The sequence below is a fragment of the Lampetra planeri genome, chromosome 3, assembly GCF_965212315.1.
Source record: "Lampetra planeri chromosome 3, kcLamPlan1.2.h2, whole genome shotgun sequence".
Classification (NCBI taxonomy): Eukaryota; Metazoa; Chordata; class Hyperoartia; order Petromyzontiformes; family Petromyzontidae; genus Lampetra; species Lampetra planeri.
The window spans coordinates 14,054,824-14,082,660 of record NC_136109.1 but is presented as its reverse complement, the minus strand read 5'-3'; the positions used below and the strand labels follow the sequence as shown (position 1 = coordinate 14,082,660).

At 41.6% G+C, this 27,837-nt stretch overlaps 1 protein-coding gene across 1 annotated transcript in view; it reads right to left on the bottom strand.

Annotated features, from left to right (window-relative positions):
• The window catches only part of LOC144738443 (synaptic vesicle glycoprotein 2C-like), a 92,984-nt gene extending 66,462 nt beyond the window's left edge, over positions 1 to 26,522 (bottom strand). The window contains exons 1-2 of the mRNA XM_078621487.1: positions 26,387 to 26,522; positions 1,311 to 2,024 (exon numbers count right to left, since the gene is read on the bottom strand). Coding sequence (XP_078477613.1) covers positions 1,311 to 1,932 — 622 coding nt within the window. The 5' untranslated portion in view covers positions 1,933 to 2,024; positions 26,387 to 26,522. The remainder of the gene's footprint in view (positions 1 to 1,310; positions 2,025 to 26,386) is intronic.
• Between the last annotated feature and the right edge of the window lie 1,315 nt (positions 26,523 to 27,837).

Genomic DNA, 27,837 nt, shown 5'->3' with positions numbered 1-27,837 from the left:
ACACTAACCGCTTACACGTTCCGAGATTCAGCGATGACAGGAACCCACCCTGTAACTTGCAGATGTCTCAGAATTGGAAAGGGTTACGATTTTTTTTATATGTTATAATGGTATACATTCCAAATGCTGATAGTTTTGAGAAGCACGCAATTTAAATTACTGACCAACATTGCAGCAGTTGGTGATCTTATTACAGAACCTCTGTAGTCCATGAGCCAGAGCAGAAATTGTAGCACTTAAGATAACAAACTTTAGTGGTAGCTGCAACTGAAATATCTGATCTGGGCTCATTGGACATGTACTACATATCTGCAACCAAACACTTCCATTATTTACATTTGGGAGCAACTAAAACTAATGTAGTCAAGTTAAAACCATAACCTAAGCCATTCCATTACAATTTAATATCTATTTTAGTGACCGAGACCATCACGTTCCCAACCCTATGGCAAGTTCTATTTGGTTGTTCATAAAATTGCGATTTGATACATTCAATTTAAAAGACAAGCACTGTGTAGGAGAGGTCAATCTGGTCTTGAAACAATGGCAATGTCACATTTGAGCAAATCCACTTTTGTTGGCCTCCTACAAACATGTAGTGGGTTAACAAGCACATGTTGTATTGTTTCCTGCTAATCCCTACCCCTGCAGTGTATAACAGGCACAATGAGTCATTCGTTTAAAAGAATGGTGATAAAGTCGATGAGTGTGATGTTGGATAGGGCATATTAAAGTTCCAAAACGGCACAGCAATTGTGTGATTGTGTCAGCAGCATATTTTAAGTCCCCTCTAATAAAAACATGCATATACAATTTTTTAGGGTGAAACTGGAGGCTTCTGGGATTGATATTTTCTATAAAGAGACATACCTGCCATCGACTATATGTAAGTGACAACTTGGTGTGGGCCAATGAGATCACTTGAATTTATCCGAAGTAACGTTATGGTTATGTGTTAGGCTTGTGTGATACAAATTATGTATGCAATGTACGTATTTTGATTTTTATGTATTTTTTTTCACGTAATCAATATAATTGAGAAAAATTGGAATGAGATATTTTGTCAACCAATATGTGTACATTCCAGTTGTGAGCATTTAATAATTTAATAAATGTAACTTATTATGAATAGCTAACACAGAAATTCTTACAGGTTAACAATGCAAGTATATTCATACATAATATAAATGCACTAATATGTATTAGTGGACCTATGTATTTCCAAAATCTCATGTTTAGCTAAATGCACCTACTGAGACCATTCCCACCCCAAGATGTGTGTGCGTGCGTGATAGTTACGTAGGCCATACCAAGCCATCCTTTTCCAGCGTCAGTAATGCACAAATCGCGCTCGGCACTGGGCAGCACAAAGGCCACCACGAACACCTCAACGCCGTCCGCCATGAGAGCCAGCCCCAGCACCATGTAGAAGGTCCACTGGAACCGGCCGTGCCCGCACTCCTGCATGACCGCCTCGTACTGCTGCGCCATCTCCTCCCGCTCCGTCTGCAGTCCGGCAATCGTTCCCGTGCCACCATCGCCGTAAGGGTCCCCGCCGTCACCCGCCGGCATGTGGCTGTTCCCGGCCTTGCCGTGCGGGATGCCCTGGTACTCGCCCTCGTAGACCTCGTCCTCTTCGTCGTGGCCCTCCGTTGCATCGCTGTCGCCCTCCTCATCGTCGGCGGCGGCCCCTCCGCCCGCTTCGCCGGCGGCGTGCCCGGGACCTGCCGAAGCGTCCCCGTACGAGCCCTGCTGGGCGTAGTAATCGTCGTCCAGCTCGTCCTGGAAGCGGGCGTACGTGCGGCCGGTGTACTCGTCCTGGAGGCGGTCTGAGCCGCGGCCAATCTTCTTGGCCGCCTGCCGCTTGACCTCGCGAGCGATGTCCTTGGCGCCTTTCACCAGCGCCGAGCGTTCGCGGTTGGAGTCGCTCATGGCTTTTGTTTTGTTGGGCGCCCACGCGGAGAGCAATAACGCTCGTGTTGTTGTTGTTCTCGTAGGTTGCTTCGGCTACGGTTCAGCGGCTCCTGGTTATCCAAAGACAGAACAGATCAAAAGTGAGCTTTTATTCATGACTAGTAGTAAACCATCACTGTGCATTTGGGTGATCTCATTAGTCCCTCTTCTTGCATTAGCGTTGCCAAAAGTGTTGCTTTTTAGTTGATGATTCTGGGTTGAATTTAACAAAATGAAATAATTTTACTTTTTAAGACTTCAGGCCAGAAAGGCTTCCATCACTTCAAATAAGCCTTGGAAGGACTTAAATTCTGGAAAAGAAAAAGAAAATGCATTGACGCGTAGTGTGGTCAAATAACATGAAAGAAAACTAACAGTTCATTTGTTATGAAATAAATACAATAGTTTGCATTAAAAAAACACATTAAACATCCATATTTTAACAGTTAAAGACATTGTTTGGTGATGCTACATTGGCAGTGGTGCGCAAGCACAATTAACTAATAAACCTCACATTTGTCAATAAAATTGCCTGAAAAGGAAAAAAAATATGTGATCGGTGACGTTTTGGGCAACGGTCCTTGTTAATGGCACATTTGTCAGATGATATAAAATAGAATTTACACCTGTCTCTGTTGCAGGCCTATCAGTCTCAAGGACAGTATATACATTATCAAAGTATATTTGTTTTACATCTTTTACCACAAACATGTGTGGTGAATGCAGACATGAAGCCTTGTAATCGGTGTCTCTATTGTTGTTTGAACATCGAAACACCTGTATTTATTCCAGAAAGAGTAAAGCCATTTTTATCATTCAATATCCTGAAACTGGTGAAAGGATCCCATAGCTTTAACAGCTTCAACTGAGCTATTAATGCTCAGGTGTTTGCATTGCCCTTGTACTGCTTACTTATTTTTGTGGCAGCCTTTGGTCTCTAGCACCAGTGAGACAAAGCCATAAAAGAGGCCTTCTCTGGTGCAGGCCTATCAGTTTCAAGGTCAGTGCATACATTATCAAAGCATATTTGTTTGCATTTTTTACAAGTATGTGTGGTCAATACAAACTTCATGCCTTGTAAAAGGTGTCTAAATGCTGTTTGAAGATCTTAAACACCTGTATTTACACTAGAAAGGTTATATCATTTTAATCATTCAATATCTTGCTACTGGATGAAGGGTCCCATAGCTTTACACGAGCCTTTTTGTAAATATGAACATACTTGCAAAATTTATATTTTGAAGTCCATCCGGCTCTTTTTTTTAAACCCTCTGTTTTAACATAATTTTACAAATTGCTATTAAAGTAGAACATTATTGAACAATCCATTTAAGAAACATAGTGAAACATGTTTTTTATTTGTGCAACTCAACATAAAAAAAATGTTACTTTAAAATGCACATAAATCTTATAGCTTGTGCCACTGAGATAACAGAAATAATGAGTTAGCTGTTTAATGTTGAGGCACTCAACAAGCAGGTCGTTATTTATGACCCCACTCAGCTAAAAACACGAAAAAGGCCTCACGAGGATTTATTTAAAAATACACTCCAAAAAGATGGGTTGTCACTTGACATGGATTAATGAAAAAAATTGCACAAATATTCACTACTAAGCAAACTTTCACAAAGACGTACTTGTTAGCAAAATAGAGGTTACATAAAAGCCTTATAATTATACTGATGCTAATCGGTAAGAACGCTATGCATTATTTCTCCATGGTTGTGATATTTTATTTTGCTCACATTTCAGGTATAAATGCTTTTTTGTAACATTGTAAATTGTACACGGAAAGCTACCAATGTATAAACGACGTCGTAGAAGTCCAATTGGTTCAAAATATTAGTGACCCCATGAAATTAGAATAACTCATTTAATATACTAAACTAAACAATTTTTTTAATTTTACCAGGTAAGGCCCACTGAGCTACATAGCTCTTTTCAGAAGCGACCTGGCCACAGATGATAGCTCAACAAAGTGGCTTATCGTGTGGAAATTTATAGCAGCCAAACACTCACTATGCAAACTAGAGGACCCGGAGAAAAATCCACGTGACCATGGGGAGAACACGCAAACTCCAAATATACAAGCATCAGGATCGGGATCGAACCCACTAAACCTGCATTCCAAGCAGGTGTACTTAACATATTGCTTTTATTTTTCCAATACATGACCAAAGATACTATAGTGTAAAGAAACAACTTAATTCCTGATTGTTATTATAGCTGGCCAATTATCATGAACCCTAACTTCGAATTGTAATGACATTCATACTCTTTGGTTCTTTCGGTAAAGTCACGTAAGTAGAAATAAAATAAAATAAAACAAATCACGACGTTTCGATCGCAACACGAGCAATCTTCATCAGGTGGAACAACCACAACAAGAAAAATGCTGAAGTCTTTCGGTAAAGCCACATAGATAGAAAAAAATAATCATGACGTTTCGATCGCAACGCAAGCAATCATCATCAAGTGAAAAAATTAACCCGTAAAAACAAAGTTTTTCACTATAAATCCTTTATATGCGTGGCGGCTAGAGTCCTCTCGTCCTCTGGCTTGAGATGGCTGCCACCTATGGGTCAGATGATTGTCTGCCAGCATTAAGCAATTGGTAATTAAATATTTTAAAAAAATTCCCTAAACAGTGTAAAATTTTAGAAAAAAATTTTCACGAAAATTAATTGTCACGCACAACGAGTCTGCGTGGAAAATGTCAGCTCGATTGGATCACGGGAAGTGGGTTAAAAAATGACCGGAAGATTTGCACGGTCGTAAGCAAGCAAGCACGCAAGCAAGCAAGCGAACTTAATATAACGGATTTTAAAAATAGCGAGAGAGCTGCTGAGGCATGATGTTATAAAGGTTTGAGATGGGTGTAGCCCAAGGATCATAAGTGAAGTGGGCCGGGCTAGTGAAGACATTTGCATGTAAATGTAAGATCAGAGAGAGCTGAGCAACCTCCAAGTAAGGCCCACTGAGCTAAATAGTACTTTTCTAAGAGGCGACCTGGCCACAAATGATCGCCCAAAGAAGTGGCTTATGTAGAAATGTAGAGTAACCAAATACTGTATACTGAACGCATGTTGATTTAAATTGTGGAGGGAAAAACCGGAAAACCCGGAGAAAAATCCACACGCACACAGAGAGAGACATGCAAACTCCAGATATGCAGGTGTCTGGGTCGGGATCGAACCAACGACCTCCTGTGTACCAGGCAAGGTAGCAAACATCTCGTCCACCGCAGCGCTCTTATGGATTGACTCCTTACTGTAGGATCAGAGAAATCATAAAATCACGGGGTTCAGGATGCGCAGAACCCAGCATGGCGTTTCAGGCAAGAAAGGAGGGGCCACAGTGCCTGGCCGGCGTAGTGGAATCGCCATTGGAGCATATGGCCGATGCCTATGTAATTCGTTTCAATGGCGATTCTAGTCAATGCCGGCTGGGTGCTTATCAGGGACTGCTGGTATTGGGGCTGGAGTGTTTTGGACTTTCCATTGAGACATATGGCTGATATCTAGAATGTAAAATTGGCTCAACTCATCCCCAATTCTGTTGCGGAATTCAGGCAATAGAAGAGGGCCTGTGGGGCTTGAGTAGCGACGTGGAGGCCAGCCTTTATACAAATACTTGGCAATGCCCATGCAAGCCAAGATGCATTGACCAGCAAATAGTATACACATAAGGGTCAGCTGTGTGTATATTCGCCTTGGATTTACAGGTATTTGCTACATGCATCCCAGCTGCACATAGGTGTGGGTAAAGACTCCCCAAGGCCATCCAAGCCCCACATTGTTCTCCCTTCTGTCCCGAACACCACGTCAAAATCAGGGTGGCATCGGGTAAATTCTTCCCACTAAGCATCAGCAATACATCTCAATGGAGATCCATGCTGTCTGGAATTGATCACATTTCCCAATCTGGCAAGCTGGAATCAGCAAAGCTTAATTATAACTGAAGCTTTATATGAGGTAGATTCGCAATAACATCGCAGCAGAATCCATTTATACTGCTGAAATATTCCATAGCAAATTTTCAATTAGAATTACTTTCAAATGAATGGAAATGGTAATGTTATAATCACTCGTAAAACAATAATGTTTCCTAAAGGAATCATCCGGAATGAAATCGTAAATATGAAATGATTCCTGTAGAAATTGTAAGCTCGAATCAGCATAATATTCAGCAGCCATTGTCTATCCACCACTGGATGAAGGACCCACCATGCTGTCTCCATGCCTCGTGGTGCTACTAATCCACCATCCATCTCACACCAGCGCCTGAACTGATCTCTGCACTCCATGGTGGTTATCCTCCATCACCAGTCTTGTAGCGATGTGTCCCACCCAAGCCCATTTAATTTGATCAACATTAACGGGTGGTGGTGGTGGTGGTGCACGCCTGGAATCCAGCACTGTGGAGATGAGGGTTGGTGGACCACGCAATTGTTGCAAAACTCTGGCTGGCCAGGAGAAGTGGCACAGCCAGTGTGAACTAATACCATCTATCCCATCTGTCCCAACTGTATGGGATGGAGTGTTTCTCACTCACGTGCGTGAATTTCCCCTGGGTGTGCAGGTTTCATCCCACATGCATAAACACTCATTAATTGGCTGAAAACATGTTTTAATATAAAACATACAATGCAATATCCTCCTGTGTGGCTTCCTGGCTAAATAAGTACTCATTGTTATTCAATATGTCTATGGTTTGCTATCGGGACATATTAATTTAATCTACACCACCTTGGGTACATTAATAAAGAGGCGTTTTAGTATTTAATTTTGTATCAGGTGACAGGTCATTGGAATTAAATTAACGTATTTTTTTTATTGTCCTGAGGTGAGAGTTTGTATTTTAACTCAAAACGCAGCTGGCAAATTATTTAAAATATCTGTTTGTTAAATCTGAGTATATGCGGTCCGTGTGTCAAGCTTATAAATGTTCCTGTCAGTATAATGCTAACTAGAATCCAATCCAAGGATTAAAAATCACTTCGCAAATAAGGTTGCAGGCCAAGACAAAATATTAAATACACCCGTGAGCACTTGGATGAGAAAAAAAATCTCACACCGCATCTTGAGCAAATTGCAGGATAACTTAAGCCCTTTTTTTAGAGCATGAACAATACCTGCATAACAACCTGTCATACATTCATTTGTACGTGCGTGACGCAGTCTCGTCACTATTTGTGGCAGGAGTATTGCTGGGCAATTATGAAATTGTCATTTCCCTGTAATGGTGAAATCATTCGAGTTTCCATGTTCCTTGCTGTCGTCACCATCACCATCATCATCAGCCACCATTATAAATTCACTGAACTATTGCCTTCCCTCATTGCCCTGCGATGTAACAATCCACCCAAAACCTGCAATCGCATTGTTTCATCTCCACAGTTGATCTCCTCGTGGGTGCTTTCCCTTCGTTGGCTGCCACTCGGTAAAGTCACGTAGAAGGGAAGTAATAAAATAATAAAAATAAAACATAATAAAATAATTCTCACGACGTTTCGGCCACAACTCTGTCTTATCGACAGACCTGTTCTTCACCTGAGGACGGCTGCTTACGTTGTGGCCGAAACGTCGTGAGAATTGTATTTTATTATGTTTTATTTTTATTATTTTATTACTTCCCTTCTACGTGACTTTACCGAAAGAACCAAGAAGATGAATCCCTGCAGTCACGAACAGCTTTAAATCGAAATTCCACTCGGTAGTTATTTTTGCCTGCCGGCCATTATCCCACCGAGCGGTGTGTACTGCCCAAGCCGACTTACTTAGCAGTCAAAATTATGTTTTTAACTTGAGTATGATCTCTAATCCACGTGTTCCTCTTTCTGTTTCTGCACAATCCAAAGAATACATTTCCCCATGCTTTGTTGCGCATATTTGCCATTCTGTTGTTTTGTCGTTTGAAAGAAGCAACGGTCTACAATTGTATTTTGTGAGCCATTCTATGGCATCTCGGGTGGTAGCCGAGTGGAGTTCGCTTGTTCCCCAAGAATACGCATGCTGTACTGGGCAGTCATCAGTGATATGCCTGATGGTTTGCACCTGACAGCATTTGCAGTTTGAAGTAAAAATCCACACCTGCTTACCCTGTGCTGTTTGGACACAGTTGAGAGCAGTCTCCACTGTCGTCAGGGCAATAGAGATCAACCGGGCGCTGTTCCTCCGTTAGGCCTTTGATAATGTTCTTGGGACTCCACTGTTCCCCCACGTCTCGTGACAACTGGGTGACAGGGGTCCTTTTCGGCCAAAACAAGAGTCGAGTCATGTGTCCAAAATGTATTTATCAATGTTTTAGTAACAATTATTGCACATCCCTTTTAATGGGCGTGCAAGGCACAGTGGGATTGTCTTTGTACTGTGCTGTACGCATAAATACTCTCTGGTTCTTTCGGATGCTTGTCCGTCATCAGGTGAGGACGGACGCTTGTGTTGCGACCGAAACGTCGTGTTCTTTTATAATTTTTTCTATCTACGTGACTTTACCGAAAGAACCAGAGAGTATAGATTCCTGCAGTCACGAAAGCTTCAAATCAAGATTGTACGCATGTAATGATGCAGCACAAAACAATGATTGGCATGCCATTTTAGTCGTATATCTCATCGAAGCAAAGTGTTATATTTTACAGAAATGACGAAAAGTTCGGACAAATAACGATGTAAAACTAACCTTTGCAACATAGGCATGTCTATATTTAATTCACTACCCAGTGTTACCCCTTATCAACCCCTCCACTGTTAAAGACCTCGTAAAGTGCAACGATTGGTATGGAAACGGATTATAATATAGCAGTTAAAAAAAGCAAAGTGCTATGCTCTAATAAATCAGGGAGGGAAAACACGCGTGGATATTCTTGTTGAAAGCTGTTATTTATATCGCATAATGAGGTGAATACATAGCTTTCAGACTGCAGAATATCACACCATATTAGGCAATACCCCCAAGCGATGACACCACAAAGCAATGTTAACATGTGTCACTTCTGTACGTTTCTCTCACCCAACAATTGGTGGTGTTCGCTCGTATTCTGTCAACAACAGTTTGGCAATTTACAGCCGTCTGATGTCCAGTACAGTAATTACACGCAAAGCCCTTGTATCTTGACTATGCCAAATTAAGGAAAAACATCCCTTTACGGGATGAAAGTTGCATTGTTAAGCCTTTGGTGACCGTTCTGAACCCAACCTCAATGCAATATATATTCTATATATCAACTTGAATTTTCACAGGTGAACGAAACCCAGATACGAACCCATGACCTCATCAAAGCTGGTTCAGTGCCCTAATGCAGCCATTATGAGCCACTGAAGCCATCGATCACCTCTTTGTTTTGTTGTATAGTTTGTATGTTTTCGTCACTCTTCATTTTCCTCCATTTTTCAATTATCCCTTTCAGCTTAAAATACACGTAACTATTTGGCTTTAGTATTCTTTGGGGATTTTTGGTAAAGTTACGTAGATAGGTTTTAGCTCGAACTGGACTCTCAATCAGCCGTTCAGTCAGAATTCACCCAAATTATGAAAGAAGTACTATATCCTGTTTGCAGGCCGAAGCCAGTGGTGGAAATTGTGTTGAGTCGATATGGAGGACCACTGCTGAATGCTTACCAGGTGTGACCATGTCATCAAACCCGCAAGGATGAAGATCTGAATTAGCACACATTGGGGCGCTGCGGTGGTGGATGTTAACTACCTCGCCTAGTATGGAGGAAGTCGTGGGTTCGATCCGGACCTTGATGCCTGTATAATATAGAGTTTGCATGTTCTCCCCTTGGTCGCGTGGATTTTTCTCCGGGTCCTTCGGTTTTCCCCTTTACATTTAGAAACATGCACTAAGAGTATTTGCTAGCTATACATTTCCACATAAGCAACTTTGTTGAGCTATCAACAAACATATTATATATATTAAGGTGCATAACACATCACGTGAACTGCGGTCATCCTCGCAGCAGCTTTTGGCCAATCAAAACCATCACCTTGCCATACATAGCAGGAGTCATCAAAAAGATTTCCAAAATCATGAGCAAACACAAGATCCAGGTTCGATTTAACACAGCACATAAAATTCGTGATCTGATCCCATCTGTGAAGGATGTGATCCCTGACATGCAATATCCCGGCGTCTAAAAACTAAGCTGTATCTGCGGCAGTAGTTACATTGGGGAAACTAAGCGACATGTCTCGGACCGTGTTCGTGAACATAAGGCAGATCGGAAACACGGTAAGACTAATACCTCGGCCGTGGCTGATCATTGCTTTAATACGGTGGGCTCACACGAAATGTATTTCTCCAAGACGAAGGTACTCTGCAAACCTACTGGCTATCAACAAAGATTAATTCATGAAGCCATCCATATTTATAGACACAGGCACAATTTCAACTGAGAAGATGGGTACAAACTGAGCAATCATTGGAAGGACGTTATTAACCAGTTTAAGTCATAACTGGCGGTGATGTTTCCATCCTACATTCCGATGGTAGTTGTTATTTTCGGCTTTCTGATTTTACATTAACAGTTTGAAAAATTTCTCACACTAACACAGCCACCTCGCGCGCCAACATGGCGGCAGCTCTGCGATCTTACATTCACATGCTAATCTATCACATTGACACAGCTGCTGCATTGTCAGTTTATGCAGCATTGTCCTTGTTGCTGCATTGACAGTGGTGCACTGCCCATGACCCTGGTTGCCGCCGATACACTTGGGCCACGCTCATCCCCAAACCTTTATAAACACATTCCTGCGGAGGGAGCTGGTAGGAAGGTTGGGTTGCTCGGTCAATGGTCAGGGTCAACGGTTGCGTGGTGTATTCAGCAAATATGGCTGACTGTGAGGGCGGGCACAAGCCGGCGTGAGTAGGTTAAACGTTGAGTTTTATAAGGGCACCACGGGGTGACCAGCCCCTCCCCACCCAGCCCCACCCCTCCCACCCCCCACCCAGCCCCACCCTCCCCTCTCCACTCAGCCCCACCCCTGCCATTTTTGGATGCACAACGGACGGACACAATAATCCCCTGTGGGCTGGTGGAACCAGGTGGTTCCTACCAGTAACATTTTGCTTTCAGAGGCGAACTCCTTTGCCTGATGACGACAGCTTGTGTTGCGATCGAAACGTCATAGTTTTTGTTATTTTCTTTGAATCTATCTATGTGAATTTACCGAAAGACCCAAAGAATATGAGTCATGAATGTTCATCGAATTAATTATCAACACGTGTACAAATAAATTGGTGGTTAGCTGTCAGGTTATGGTTATAAAGACTTGTTAATTAAAAAACAAAACACCTTCGTGCAGCATGCACATGCTAAATGTTTAAGTAATTTGACACGATGAGTGTAACCGTGCATCAATTTGATTAATATTAACAATGGCCGATGATACTCGCCGTACTTTGTGTGAGAGTTGATTCAAATTATTTGTTCAAATTGGCCAAGTCAAGCGTGAGAACCTATATGCCTGGGTAGTGCGTAGCAGCATCCACCATCCAGCACCATTCCCTAGGGCAGCGATTCCCCAGCTGTGGCTTGCGAACCTTGGTTCGCGAGGACGTGCATGGGAAGTGGTCACGTTTTACTGCATTGTGGTCCGCGATCATTCTTTGAAGGTTGACGTTAAGTCCCAGGTCCAGGAAGATTGGGGACCACTGCCCTTAGGTTCTCACCTCGCAAGCCCATCCTATCCCTCCATGTCTCAACAATAATTGTCAATCTGATGCAGCTAAGAGGCCTGCTGTGGGCGATCCCTTGGCCTCCTCCACCACCGATGAGGTTCTCTAGCACTGTAAACCTGGTGGACAGGGTCAACGAATAGCAATTGAGCCACACGTCCATATCTATACATATAACTGCTCAATCCAAGCCATATATTCTCTGATACATGCATTGTCCTTGTATTGTTAGGCTCTTGGCAATCTCTGGTCTATCACTGGTCAGACAAGGCCATAAAGATGGCTGTCTCTGGTGTAGGCCAATCATTTTTAAAGACAATGCATATATTATAAAAGCATGTTTGTTTGCATGTTTTGCCACAAGTACGTGTGGTTAATGCAGACTTGATGCCTTGCAAAAGGTATCTATTTGGTGTTTGAACATCTTAACACCTGTTTTATTGCCAGAAAGGGTAAAAACTATTCCTAGTGTATGTGTAGTGTCATAGGTCTCTTCTCCCTCTCTCTCTCCGGTCGAGGCATGTGTGTGCGGGTGGCGTGCGGCGCACACACTCAGTTGGAGATGAGGTCATCGCAGGAAGCACCGTCCTCGTTATTACGTTGACGCCACCAACTCCTGCCCCATCTCTCACGACCACGCTGTCATACGACCCGGTCCAGACACGACCCTGTCCACGTTGCACCGACGGCGTCGACCGAGACAGCCAATTACTGTCTGGCGGGGCAATGATCGGGCGAAGGTGGGAGCGACGAAGGTGGCGACGACGACGGCGACGACGAGACAAGTCCACTCCCAGAACCGGCAGCCCGAAGCTCTTGCTCTCCACTGCTTATATTCCCCTCAGCGTGGTTTAGCTCCGCCCTAGCCACGCCTCCCTTTTCGAACCCACCAGAGGGTTCCAGGGGCCTCCCAACGAGGTCTACCGTGACCCTTGCCCCAGTTCCTCCGCCCTGCCGGCACACCCGCGTGTATGCTCAAAGGCGTGTGTGCTAAGTGTCCACCTGCAGTTGCAGCTGCTATACAGCAGTCAGCGCTGTGTCACTACACATGTGTTTATGTTGAACTTCTTTTGCACAGTACGTAGCGAACCATGCTAATCGGAGGTGCAAACATGCAGTTACAAACCTCATCTTAGTTTCCTGCGGTAACCTGTTATTCATCCTATTGCTACCCTCATATTCTGCAAAAAGATACCTGGTAATAGAAATAACACAATATTTAGGGATACTGTACTGCATTGACTGTTGTACGCAAGCATAATTAACAACATAAATACTCAACACATTCGTTAAAAACACCACATTCAAACAAAAATATATATTCGGCAACAATTAAGGCAATAACCGTTCTTTACACCAGATAAACAGTGGCCATAGCGATACAGTTAATATGAGTTAGAGGCATATGAATAGTGACCTAATCATAGCTGAGTACTGTACTAGATAAACACTTCTATAATAAACATTATGAAATGTTGTTGACCCAATGTATTGTGGGAAGATGTGTTATTGTGCGAACAAATAGACTGCATCCCTGGCATTGCATTCCTGGGCCCAAATACCATTGCAGTAATAAACACAGTTTAGTAAATAAAACATAAAATTAAGTAACATGAATAGAACAACCAAAAAATCTGCTTTATTTTCCCTTGTCCTGATTGCTGACTTGCTTGTCGGAAGGGGTGAAATGAGTCACCACAATTACACACAGAGACACACTGACACACACTGGGCACGCAAAGACAAATATCCCCCGTACAGCCTGTAACAGACTGTTGGGGCAAGTGCTGTTGGCGAGCACCTGTGAAGGCTACCGGCACTGTGGCACACGAGGGGGGTGGGTGGCCAACACCACGCCCGGCCGCCTTTGTCTCCCCAGTGGCGATGTTTACTACACACCGCACCAGGTACTCATTTTAGGCTGAGTCGACCTAGGGGAGGAAGCCCATGACCGGTTCACTGTTTATGGCCGTAAGCGGGAATCGAACTCGGCATGCCGGGTTCGTAGCACAGCGCAACGAACCGCTCCCCACACACTCACTTCCACACACTCACTTCCACGCACACTCACTTCCACGCACACACACTTCCACCCACACTCACTTCCCCGCACACTCACTTCCACACACTCACTTCCACGCACACTCACTTCCACGCACACACACTTCCACCCACACTCACTTCCCCGCACACTCACTTCCACACACTCACTTCCACGCACACTCACTTCCACGCACACTCACTTCCACACACACTCACTTCCACACACACACTTGCGCGCACAGGTGTGAACACTCAGAGCGAGGCCGACTCATTGCATCTCATGGAGGATCTCTCTGAGTAACCACATCTCAGCTCCATAGAGAAAGACAGGAGGCACAAGAATAACAAAAACATGGAGCTTTGTTTTTATGCTACAATAATGGCCACATCAAGTCACCGCGGTTGAGGCAAACCGTTACCCTGTAGGCTATTTGCAGTCATCTTAAGACTTCTGATTCTGAACCTGTTTTGCTGGATAATGCTATCAAGACTTCAAACGTCTCACCCAAACACATTTACAGACTTCACGGCACCATTCAGAGTTATGGAAGCCTGGATTTTGGTTTTAACGAGACCTGCAATATTAACAGCGTTGTTACATTTAGCCTAATCCAGTTAACCAAAAACTATACAAATGAGACATAAAATATGAGAAACAATACATGTGATGGTAAAAATAACACAATCTATTCTTGAATCGAATGCCAGCCCAGAATTGGGACAATTTATCCAATCGCCAGGGGGTGAAATGCTACACCTTATTTAACACATCTGCTTGTGAAAAGTAGCACTGCCACTGCTGTACAGTGTTACTTTGCACTGCAAATGATGGTGAAGTTCCAATCACAATGTATGTTAAACTTAATTTGCACTGTACGTAGCCAACCGTACTAATCGTAGGTGCAGAATGACACTCTCCTTTATCACACGTATGCTGGCACGCTTACAAGCTAAATGCCATTGAGGCTAAGCCCGCAGACCGGCACAATGTCACAAAAGCCATGAGCTTGAAGACCCCAACATTTTATAACAATACTCTATTAAGAATAATCAGTGTTTTTTTTATGTCAAGCATAGGCATGGATCAGCCCCAGCATGACAAACTAAGATGCAGCTCGTCATCGTCATAGCAATATCATTCCAATTAGAATCCATGTATTTTTTAAAAATAAAATTGCCATTTCAATTATTAAATCCTGGCTTATGCCAGCAATTACACATTTCAAGTCACTTTTCATACGCTGATAAAAAATATTATGTAGTACTGCGTGCGAACCCCATTACCATGGTAGAGCCGCGGTGATAGAGCTTGGCACATCACGAAAGGAGGTGCATGGACTGCAGGTGCATGGACATCTCTTGGGATTCTCGCAATGGCTGTGGATTAGTGTCGAGGACGCAGTGAAGCCTCGATGTGTGGCTGTACAGAGCCGCGAATGCAGATATTTAAACCTTGTCAACACAATAGGATTTCCCCAATGTCCACTCATACACTGCTCAATCTATGTAATGAAATACACGTAACGCAATGTACTACAGAAATAGAATATGAATTTAATAACACGCAATGTAATGCACTTTAAGCAATACTACCTCAGTTACCTTACTGGAGAGTACGATTTTTGGCATCCATGAAAATGATTTTTCCTCATGAATGGAGCTTACAACTTCTGTAGTCTTTCAGCTCCATCTGTGGCCACTGCTGACAACATTGGCAAGTGATTTCTGAAAGATTCTGGGCCATTTCATCAACCTACACTTACCAGCACTATGAAGTATGGTCATACAATTATTATGACCAACATGGTGCAGAGACGCCTTTTCACCCAGCAATCTCTATAAAGTATTACTAGCAGAAGTACCCGGCGTTGCCCGGGTGAAAAATATATTTCTTAATAACCTTACATATATACACAGATGGGCTGCTACCCCTGCCCCCCCCCAGCCACGATCTCCTCGGCCGCTGTGCAGTAATATGTACGGCCTATAGTGTGGTGGGGTGTCGAGGCCTTGTACCGTGCAGAGCCTCCGGCCTCGCCTAAATTGCCCACTCGGCTGAGGCTGGGTACTGGGGCCGTTACCCCCCCCCCCCCCCGCGCTACAATAATACTGTCTAATCGCTATAATTGTATTATCTACCTACCCTATAATAGTAATTGCACACATTGGGGTGGGGGGGGGAGTGAAGAGGACGTGAAACTTTGATGAATTTACCTCAGAGTCGCGTGTTAATGCGTGCGCATATTTTTAACGGGAATTAAAAATGGCGTCCACCCCGCAGCGAATGCGTCGCTACCCGTTGCCAGGGGCAACCGCCGTGGAAAACCAAACGGACCAATCGTGTCTCGCAAATCCCTCACATTTCGTCCAATGAAACTGCGTATGGTCCGGCGACAAACAGACAGACAGACACACACACAGACAGACAGACAGATTTGCGATTTTATATATATAGACTAGCAGAAGTACCCGGCGTTGCCCGGGTGAAAAATATATTTCTTATTAACCTTACATATATACGCAGAAGAAATAAATAAATAAACTTGAATAACACTAAATCGATCATTAAACCACTTTAAAGGTGACGGATAAAAAAAAACTGACATGCCTATTCCCATCGCGGGGCACGGGACGTGCCTCCCGGCAAATCCCTCGCAAGCGAGCGTACACAGACGGACAGACAATTTTTGAGTACGACGTTTCGCTGGTAATTGCATCCAGCATCAGCGAAACGTCGTACTCTGAAATGGTAATTGTTGTGGTTTCACGCTTCAACACACCGGTGGGCTAAAGCAGTGAACTATTAGTCTTTTATCAACGTGACACTTTTTTACTGATTGGCCGTGTCGGGTGGTGGAGGGTTACAACACATTAATAAATAAGGCGATCTAAACCCAATAACGTTGTTTATGAATAATGGTCGCGAAAGCCTACGTGTTACAAATTGACTCACTTTACTTAATAACCAGGCTACAGTCTACATTATAGACTGCCAGTACACCCACCCAGCTTAATAACCAGGCTACAGTCTACATTATAGACTGCCAGTACGCTCACCCAGCTTAATGACTATTTGTACAGTCAACATTTAAAGAATCGATTCTTGGCGCGTCGGGTTTAAAAGTAATTACACAGTTGTTTTTTCATTGGTATGTAATGTTTGAAAGTTTTCAGAAGATTTTAAATGTATTTTCCCCCTGGGCAACGCTGGGTATATCGAGTTTATACCACAAAGTCGTCGCTTGACACGGGTGGGGTGTCGAGGCCTAGTACCGTGCAGATCCTCCGGCCTCGCCTAGATTGCCCACTCGGCTGAGGCTGGGTACTGGAGCCGTTACCCCCCCCCCCCCGCGCTACAATAATACTGTGTAATCGCTATAATTTTATTATCTACCGACCCTATAATAGTAATTGCACACATTGGGGTGGGGGGGGGAGTGAAGAGGACGTAAAACTTTGATGAATTTACCTCAGAGTCGCGTATTAATGCGTGCGCATATTTTTTACGGGAATTAAAAATGGCGTCCACCCCGCAGCGAATGCGTCGCTACCCGTTGCCAGGGGCAACCATTTCGTCCAATGAAACTGCGTATGGTCCGGCGACACACAGACAGACAGACAGATTTGCGATTTTATATATATAGATTACAACTCATGGCAGGCAGGCAATGATGCATGGCTTAGAAATGCATTTACAGATTGTACCTTTAATTTGGATTGCATATTCTTATGAACAAAACATGGCACTGAGATAGTGAGCTTTCAAACAAATATGGGATTACATGTCGTCTGAGTCTGAAATCTAATTCCAAGGTGAGAGGGACCACTTTTCCCAGGAAAAATAACACAATTCTTACATACATAGCCTAGCAGGTAACAAAAAGCAATACAGAACTTAAGACATGGATAGTGGTGGCATCTCCATTATTATCACATGGAAAGTATAGCATTTGTCAACAAGAACAAGCATATTGCCAATTTAGGCATCGTTTAGCAACCAATATATGTATGTTGAACTTGTTTCACACCGTACGTAGCCAACCGTGCTAATCGGAGGTGCGGTGGAAGGACAACAAACTAAACACAAAAATCAGATCTCCAAAAATGATCCATAATAGAGGTTTTGGGTTAGATCGCGTTAATATGTGTCGTTAAAACCCGCCACCATCCGACACAGCAAACTAAATCTGGCTGTCGCCTGATGAAGCTAGTTGTAATTACTGACGTAACGTCGTACTCAGATTGTAAATGTTGTGGCTTGGCTCTCCAACACACCGGTGTGCTGTACTAGTGACGAATTGGCACGTTCTGCTTATGTGACAACCCTTACTAGTTGGCTGTGTCGGGTGGTGGCGGATTTTACCGACACATTTATATATTTACGCGATCTAACCCAAAAACCTCTATTATGGATGATATTGGTCGCGAAAGCCTACGTGTTAAACTCAAGAAATGAGTTAACAATCTAGAAAAATTAGTTTTAACATGTACAGACATCCAACCCGAAAAGATTCTGTAAATAACAGCAAATGCTAAGCCAGCTATTGAGAATCTGCCCACCAGGTGCCCAAGAGGTGGCAGTACAGCAACATTATTAAGTGGTAAAGAGAAAGCTAATCAGGATGACAATGGGCTAAAGGCAATAAGCAATTCCTGTAGCTGGTTGGGCAGATTCAGAGACCATTTGGCGTTTGTCACTAACGTACATCAAACAGGAATGAGGATTAAATCATCATAAAATAAAATACATCTTGAGTTACCCAAAGGGCAATTCTTACTACAAATGAAAACCTCATCTACCAATATAACATCATAAATATACAGACGAGGATTGGTTTTGCCAATCTAAAAATAAAACATTTAACCACTAGCCAACATTCAACATTCTCAAGCAGTGTTTTCCAAGGGGACATTTGTTTTAAGCGGGTCGTGTTTTTGCAAGGAAGCAATGGTGTTGAAAAACTATGGTTCACAATACCCATAGGCTGATGGACTAAAGGCATCTTTATGTCTCATGGCGGAAAACAATCTCATCTATGTTTTATTAACCGCCATCCACAATGACAGCACATCATCAATATTTCATTCACAGTAATCAGCAACTCAGTGAGAATGCCCAATATGGACAGGACAAACTATAAAAAGTTACCTATTGAGAGTGCCTGGGGAGAGCAGCATTGTACAAGTACCCCAGCAACAACAAAATAACTAATTACAGACAGAAGGGCACCAAGCACAAGTATCTGGGGAGTAATCTCACAAATGGCCAAATCCAGCAAGTCTGGCAAAACAGCATTGAAAGAATAAACCTGGAGGAGACAATAGAGGTTCCACTGAGCATTGTTACAGCAGCAGCACTGAAGCACCAAGACAAAGTTCAATAACCTTTTGCAAGAAAGCGTGTACCATCATTATACGTGATCATCCAATGTCCATTGTATCTTCAAAAAACAAGGTGTTTGCAAATTAACATGTGCAGCAGTGAAACAGGCATAATTTGTGCATCCAATGTAATGTCAGAATATAGATTTATAGTGGAGGAATTCGATGAAATATAAGGCTCCTTTTTTAACAAATGTCTAGCAGGTGTAGGGGGTCAGAAAGTTGAATGTGTAAGGCTGAGAGATGCCTGTAAGACAAGGCCGTAGCCATGGAGTCAACATTGGGGGGGACCAAATCTTCCAGGGGATGTGGGGGTCCCCCCTCAGAAAAAAATCTAAATTTGCAAACGAATTTCCTGCCTAAAATATTTACAAATTCACTAACACATAGGATGGACTTTTCATTATATTTTTACAATAATGTCTAATATTGTATTGTATTATATTGCTCTGTTTTTTCTATTTTACCTTTTCTTGTTTCATTGTATGTAAAGGCAGAGATTAGGGATTAATAAAGTACAACCATAACCGCAATCATATAAACAGAAATCTATTTTATAGCAATATATTGGGGGGGACATTTTGAGCCTATTTGAATATTATAATTACGGCCTTGCTGTAAGAAGACAATTTTAGTTTTGAAATGTTTACGTAATATTTATGAAATGTTGGTTGTCAAAAAATATCACTATAATGAATGTGATTTTACAAGTTGAGTAAGATTATGGTGACATCATGGTAATACCAATGCAAGGATACTACTGTATACAGGAAAACAGAAACGTTTTGTATTGGGCCATGAATGGTGATTGAACCAAGCAAGATACTTCTGAAAGAAGTACATTACCAATGCACTTGTGCCTGTTACATTATGAACTTGATTTTTTTCGGTTTGAATCATGTTAAGCAACCTCTGCCTAAAACATTAATGATCAGCACAAGGTGATACAAACAATATAAATGAGTTGATAAAATCGTCCTTCAGGTGAACGTCAACCAACTTGATGGATTCTAGTCCATTTAAAGTTACTTGTTTCCAAAAGAAATATCCACAGTATGTGAACATGTTGAATTAAATTACTTATACTCTAAAGTAAAACTGGCGGTAATAATTTTTTTATCATTATGTAAGAATAAAAAATAATGTAAGCCCTTTGTCAATGCAGTACTGAATGATGGTAACCCCATGCTGAATAGGTCATGGGCATTTTTTTGGCCATACTTCGCCTATTTTCTAAAATTATTGTAAACAATTTAAACATTTCTAGTTTTTACACAAATATTTCAAGATTTTATCTGAATAAATTTTTATCTAAATGCTTCCATATATTTATGTTTTGTAGGCATTATCCTCATTGCAGTCAAATCATGTGCAAAGGAGCTGGTCTTATGATTGTTCCTGATTTCAATCCATTATCATATTCGCGTCTGGGCGCCATTTACCCCTCGTCTCTACTTATTTTCTCAAATCCCCATTTTCATATGAATCGTGTTATTGCCGCCATGTCACCAGACGGAGAAATGTCCTTCCAAAACTTACAGAAAGGGCTCAGAGAAAATTGCACTGCATCTCAATACTGCAGTAAAGTTCTTTAAAAGGCCTCACATCAAATGTCCCCACACTTATATAAGCATCTCACATTCAGCACCATACTGTGCAGTGCATTTATTCGCGATACGCTGTTAAGCTGTGAGCAGAAAATTGCAAAGGCATAAGGGGCATGAAACAAAATAGTACAACATATTTAATGAAACATGTTTAATTTGCTTTTAGATAAGGTCAAATATACCTGTGTATTTATTTGTATTATCATCATCAGACCTTTTACGACAGTACGACAAAAATGTTACAGTACTGTACTGATCTTTTACTGATATTATTGTCATTGTATTACTGTCATTGGAATTGAATGACACTATTAATGAGATACAAATGTGTAGGGTAATGAATGATTGCAGTCTGACGTTAAGATAAACATGGTAATCCAATTGGAACATTTTAGTGCATTATTACACAAACCTTATTAAACGGCTCCATATTATGAGATTTCGCATGCCTGAGTTCCCAAGGAACCTCTCGACACCATGACAGCTTGTTCTCATTTATAATTTCCGTTGCAATGGCCAGGAAGTGATTTATACCAATGACCTCTAACAAACAAGGTCATGCTAGTGCTTTCAGGATGAGACAAATGTCAATTTAACAGCATCCCTTATTACATTATAAACCATGTGTAGAGTATTGAGAAATTGTTCACTCATAAATAAATTATTATCGAAAGCTATTTCTGGAATACAATACTATCGCAGAAATACAATACTGTACTGTATGTCCAATACAGATTTAAGAATCCGAAAGGAATTTCACTTCAATTTAATTTTCCTGTAGAAAACTATCAAGACGTTTCAAAAAATGTTTTCTAAATGTCAAAAGGAGAAACAAGTTGTAGGGGGGGTAGGGGTTTGTTTCCAAATTTAAAAAAATCGTGCCACTCATGCTTTCATTTCAGCCTCGCAAGCAGCGGGGTGAGAGCGTGGCCAAGATTCTGCAACGGGTTCCTAATGCGCCACTGTGTGTTGTGTGCGCTGCACCTTGAATCCTTGGTGAATGTCAAACGATTCGACGGTGCCCCGAAGCTTGCAAATTTCCATGACAAGTCAACGTCTGATGTTTGGCCTTTAACGATACGCGTGCCTCGAATGTACAGCGCTAACGCTGCAGCTGTGAAAACACTAAAACCTTGCTTTGCGTTCGTTTTTTTCCCCTATTTATATTTTAAAGGGAATCTATAGAATTTTCACGAATAATCTGGCGTATGATTGGCCAGATTGAAGTCACGTGGAGATAAATTATCCTGTGATCGGTTGGAATGAGGTCACCTGGGAATTGACGGCTGATTGAAATGGGCTTACATGGGCCTTAGCAGCATTGTTTTTCACAATTTTGCTGAGATTAAAAGAATGCTGGCTAGTAATTATGCAGCTGATACGTTTGTAGATTACAACGTTTCAACTGGTAATTTGTCTTTGCAACATTTGCACATTGGGCTATTTTCCTACCCAAAACTAAAACGTATACAAAATAAGCAATCTATTTGTGTTCTACATCCTTTTAAAATTGTATATTACAGTACCCTTATGTCGATCCAGGAATTACTCACCCAGTAGATCTCAGGCCCAATTTCAGTAAATGCTCTATTGAAAGCGAAAGAAGATTGTAGCAATTAACATATTCTGTACTAATGGGTTACCGTCTCCAATATGAGTACGGGATTTACATGTTCATAAGTATCTGTGAGCTCTATGCCTTGTGACAAATTTATATGAAAATGGCCAGTGCAAGCCATAGCATCAAGCCATTGCATTTGGCAAGACAACCCAAGTGAGATAATGAAAATACTACTACTGTTACCTTTAAATCAGAGTTGTTTGGAAGTACATTAAAAAACACTATGGATATATATATATTTTATGATTTAAGCATCAAGAGGCCATTGCGATTCATATTTTTAGAAGAAGAAAAGACAGGTGCACTTTTTAATTGACCATAGTTGTAGGTTTTGGGATTTTTGCACGTATTGAATATTTATCCCGGGTGACTGAGTGTCGCGCTATTTGACTCCAGGCACTCATCACCATATTATCCATCTACACCAATGACCGGAATTACGGTACTGTAGTACAGTAGTACTGTACTGTACTTTACAGTTAAGGCCAGATTTGCAAAATACACGTTTTGTATGAGACATAAAGATGGTGCAAACATGTCAATAATGTCATAATAATTATCAACAATATTGGGTCATATTACATAAATATAAATGTGTCGTTAACCCACAACCATCCGACACAGTCAATTAATAAGGGTTGTCACGTAAACGAAACGTGCCAATAATTTACTACTTCAGCACACCGATGTGTTGGAGGGTAAACCCACAACATTTACAATTCGAGTACGACGTGTTGCTGGTATTTATGTCTGGAAAGCAAGAAGACTTCTTAAGAATTCTGGCAAATCACCCCATGAAGCTGGTTGTAATGGTATATTGCATTTATTTTCAGACCAGAAGCTCTGTGAGAGAGTTTAACTCACAAATGGAATGCTGGAAGGTTCACTCAGCCCTACATTATTCTAGTACTCCTTTTGTGAAATATCAACAGTGCTTCCCATAGGAATGTGGAATTTCAGTGGAGTGGGAGAGTGGTGCAGTGGTTTGCACAATGTGATACATAAGGCAGGTGGCTCGAGTTGAATTCCCAGCTATCCATGATCTACATCACTTGTGAGTAATAGCGAAACTAGTGTTGGATCCCGACACATCATCAAACTGCATTAACCAGCTTGGTGAAGTATGGTCAAACAACCACCATGATTCACTTGGAGGGAGCCTTCATCTAGCTGAGTATCTGAGGACTGACAAAGTGCCATATGTTATGATAATTATTTAACATCGATAACAACCATCCCATGGTCATTTGATTCAAGATTTTTTTTTTTACTGTCTTTGCAATTAAATTTCTGAACTATCGAATGGGCTGTGATAGCACCAATTAGGCCTCGCAGTTTTGGAAGAATATACATGAGGAAATAATTGCAAACTAATATTTCATGTGAGGTTTATTTGGAAGAGCTTCTGTCTGTATGGAACTATTTTAAGTGCAGTTACTCACAAATGTCATAATCATGAGCCATTGTCTAGCTATCTACCCCCCATGTCATAACCACAACGCACAGTCCAGAGATGCTACAATACATCTCACTCCTGCACATATACTGATGTCATTGCTCCATTTCCTGAACGGTTTTCTCTTTACCAGAGCGGCTGGAGAACAAGGAGCAACGGTTCAGGTATGTCATTTATGGCAGTTGTTGGGCTATACTTCACCATGATAGTGAAGGAAACCCATTTTTTCCCACCTCTCACCAAATACCTGTCTGATATAGGGGCCCCTAACGCTGTATAATTCCGCAGGCCTTGAAGAGTCTTGTGCGTACAGGCAGTGCCATATTGAAGAAACGTCAAAATAAACTATATTTAATCATCTGTCATATCAATATTAAGTGATATTTAATATTGTTTTATCTTGTGACCAAAAAAAGAGTCAAACAGTCAAAGTGGCATCACGTTCAATTGACCATAGGTTGCTGCTCATCTTGTTTACATCCCTTAACCAGTGGTGGAAATTCCACGTTCCTATGGTGAGGATAAAACTCTCCATAGGACAACCACTGGTGAGAAAGGCTGAGTCAACCCCAAAACAAGATTTGTATCACAGTCTTCTGATTTCAAGCCACACTCTCTACCACAGCACCACCCAATCAGATATTTTGCCCAATCCTCGATTAAATCCTGTAGATTTCCACTACAGGTACCATAATATAAGGCACAGTCAACACTGTCTTGTGACTTTACCGAAAAAAACAAAGAGTATGAATCCTTGCAGTCACGAAAGCTTCAAATCTCGAATTAATAGTAACCACTTAAGAAGACGCGCTGTGATGGCAACTTCAGGTGTAATTATTTGCACATGGCAGGCAATACAAAAATAGCGTTTCTACATTTTTGAGATGCAGCTAAGAGACTGCATTTTCCATTCGTTGACGAGTGAAATCGTATTCGTGGTTTGGATGAACAAGATCAGACGACAGTTGTAAAAGTGACTTCAGAATTGAGTGCAATTAAGTAGCGGCAAACGAAATGTCAAACGAAATGGTTAAATGCGCAGTGGTGTAAGACCAGCTGGAGCAGTGTGCGATGAATAAGCGAGGTCACCGTTTGTGAGCTTACTGCCAGCGAGATGCCACAAGGTTGTTGAGCGGAATGCTTCGTGCCATTTCAGCAACGTCCCCAGTAAAGCACCGAAATAATTACAGCTGGCATGCCATTGCAATAGAGGAGCGGGCCGAGGGAGGTGGCTTTGGGGGAAAAACCAAATAATTATTTAAAATATATATCACACGTCAGATTGTTTTCATCCTCTCTTTCAATTGCACTCCCCCTAATGTATGATGCTAGCATACAATTCGTAAAAAAATATATACTCTCGAAATCCCTAACTGTAGACATTATATACAGTAGAGTGCTGTTTTTAATTAACATTTTTGTTGCATCAAGCAGTGGTGCAGGGGTTCGCACACTGTGCGATGAACCCGGCGACCTCAATTCAATTCCTGCCCTTGGCTGACATTAGCGACGAGTGATATCTGAACCGGTCCTGGGCTCTCACCTCACCAAACCACACTGACCAGCGAGATGAACTACCGCCAAACAAAACCCATAACCAACACGGCATGGGGGAGGCCTTCATCCAGCAGTGGATTGACAGAGGGCTGTACATATTTAACAACGTGTAAGGTTGTAATGTTATTTTGCATATGCAAATTTGCAACGTCATTTCCTGTGAGTCTTTCCCACAGAGACATAGCCAACGTGATATTTCAATTGAAATTCCCAAAAAATCCTTAAATAGGTCAAGCCAAATGCGCATTTTCATTTTTTTGTAATAATCCATAGCCCTATCGCCATGATTTTCATGCTCAAGTCTTAGCTGACAGATGTGGATAAATCCATCTGTCTATTGGAATAATACGTGAAAATAAGACTGCCCATCTGTCTTGCGTAAATAAGGCTTTGCATCGTCATCAGTGGGGATGGCAGAATGGCCCAGAGGTAGCAAAGCAGGCAAACCACCTCCACTGCAAAAAGGTTTCTGCCAATTCTCACTGCTGCCACCTTTCCCCACCACCAATAATCTGAATTTGCACTGGAGCGTGTTTGCCGTTATGATGGGGAGGGTTGTTGTTTTTATCCATTCCTTAAAACTACACCAGTTCCACCAAATACAAGACTCTGGTTACATCACAGCTAAATGGCACGTGTCGGTAACACATAGACAACACTATGCAGTAATATTATACGTTGTACAGTATCCTGCAATTATTGACCACAGTGTGCCATTAAAGATACAGACCCATGCAGTGTTAGTCATTGTGTTGCCTATTCATAGCCCTTGTAAATTACGGCACATTTTTTTTCTCCCAAACCAAACACGGTACAGTATTCTAATTGCACATCTCGTTAGCATCTCGATGATACGAGGTACATAGATCGGTATGCTTAATTCAATAAAATCAGCACACGCGCTACTAAATGGCTTCGTGATCAATTAATTGGAATGCAGCCCATTTAATAACAGCGGGCTCATTCAATGATATTGTATCAGTAGTATGAGATAATTTTTTTGTGAAATCGCCACGGCATTCATGATCAGAAAAAAACACGCACTTTGGCAATCATACGTAACAAAATGACAACAAAATCCTTACCTGAATCGAATGGACCGATGGTGGCGTCTGTTGACCCTGCCACACGGTACAGATGTGAGAGGTTGCTGCTGTTTGTTGAATGCGGGTGGATGGGTGCGAATGGGGCGGAATGCCTCTGTCTCACCTCCCTCCGTCCTGGTCGAATGTCACTGTCAACGCAAGTGGCCTCGCCCTGAGCGCCGATTTCTCTAGAGTGGAGCGTGCCATTCTTTGGCTTTTTGTGGGGGTGCACACCAAGAGTCATTACACTCAACATATGCAGACATTTCCATCCTGAATTTAAATCTATATACATTCGTCAAATTACCGTGTTTTTTTATATATACAACGTTTTTTTTAAAATGTATTTAAAATAATATATTTAGTCTGCATATTTGTAGGCTGGGTGAGTGAATCCTTGAATGATAAAATCCACGACATTAAACCAAATCTTGCTATAATTTGGATTTATAATTAATTTAAATTGTGAATTCCTTTAATGTCTCGAAGGCAAAACAACTCACTGTATCATGTGTTTTTTATACATTTACCGACACACGCCCTCATGATGTTGAATCGGCTCAACATTTATTATTAAATGTCAGTACGAAGAGATATTGAAAAATATGTTATATGTCAGGTGTGTAGCGTGCATAATACACAGGTTATGCAAAAGTGGCCCATCTACACGTGGGTATATAATGCGGTGCTGATCAAAATATCAATATGTGTATAGTATATACCTTCTGAAATTATTCACAATTGTACAAGATTTTACATGACTGTAACATTGTTCAATTGCGAAAAGTATTCACTCAACTCCTGAATAACATACCGGAAAATAAATGTTTGTTTTCTTCTGGAGAGGTGGCTTTAGAGTGTATTCACCTTACAAAACAGGCTTAATGTAATAACATCCTCAAATCTCAATGGGACCTCTTCATTTGCGGTTTTAATCTGCTACAGTTTTCTGGTGAACTGTTTGAGTCCTGGCCACCACGAACATCAGTGACAAGTGATATCTGAACTGGTACAGTCCTTAGTCATGAGAAATCGCTTATAGAAATTTAATATTACATATGCATCTTCCACCTATCATATACTGCATAGATATCCTTTATTTGTGTATTTTTTTTAAACTATATAAATTTCGATTTAAAACTTTCGTGACTGCAGGGATTCATCTTCTTGGTTCTTTCGGTAAAGTCAGGTAGAATGGAAATAATAAAATAATAAAAATATTATATTACTTTATTATGTTTTATTTTTATTATTTTATTATTTCCATTCTACGTGACTTTACCGAACGATATAAATATTTTAACAATATGAAATCCCACCAATACTTGGTTATGTATTTAACAATATGCAGAGCACCTGCCTGAATACAACTGGCCGTCCTCATCTTGTGAAATCAACAACATCGTCCGTAACAATCAAGTGAAGGTGGCAGCTAAGGGAGCTGTTGACTA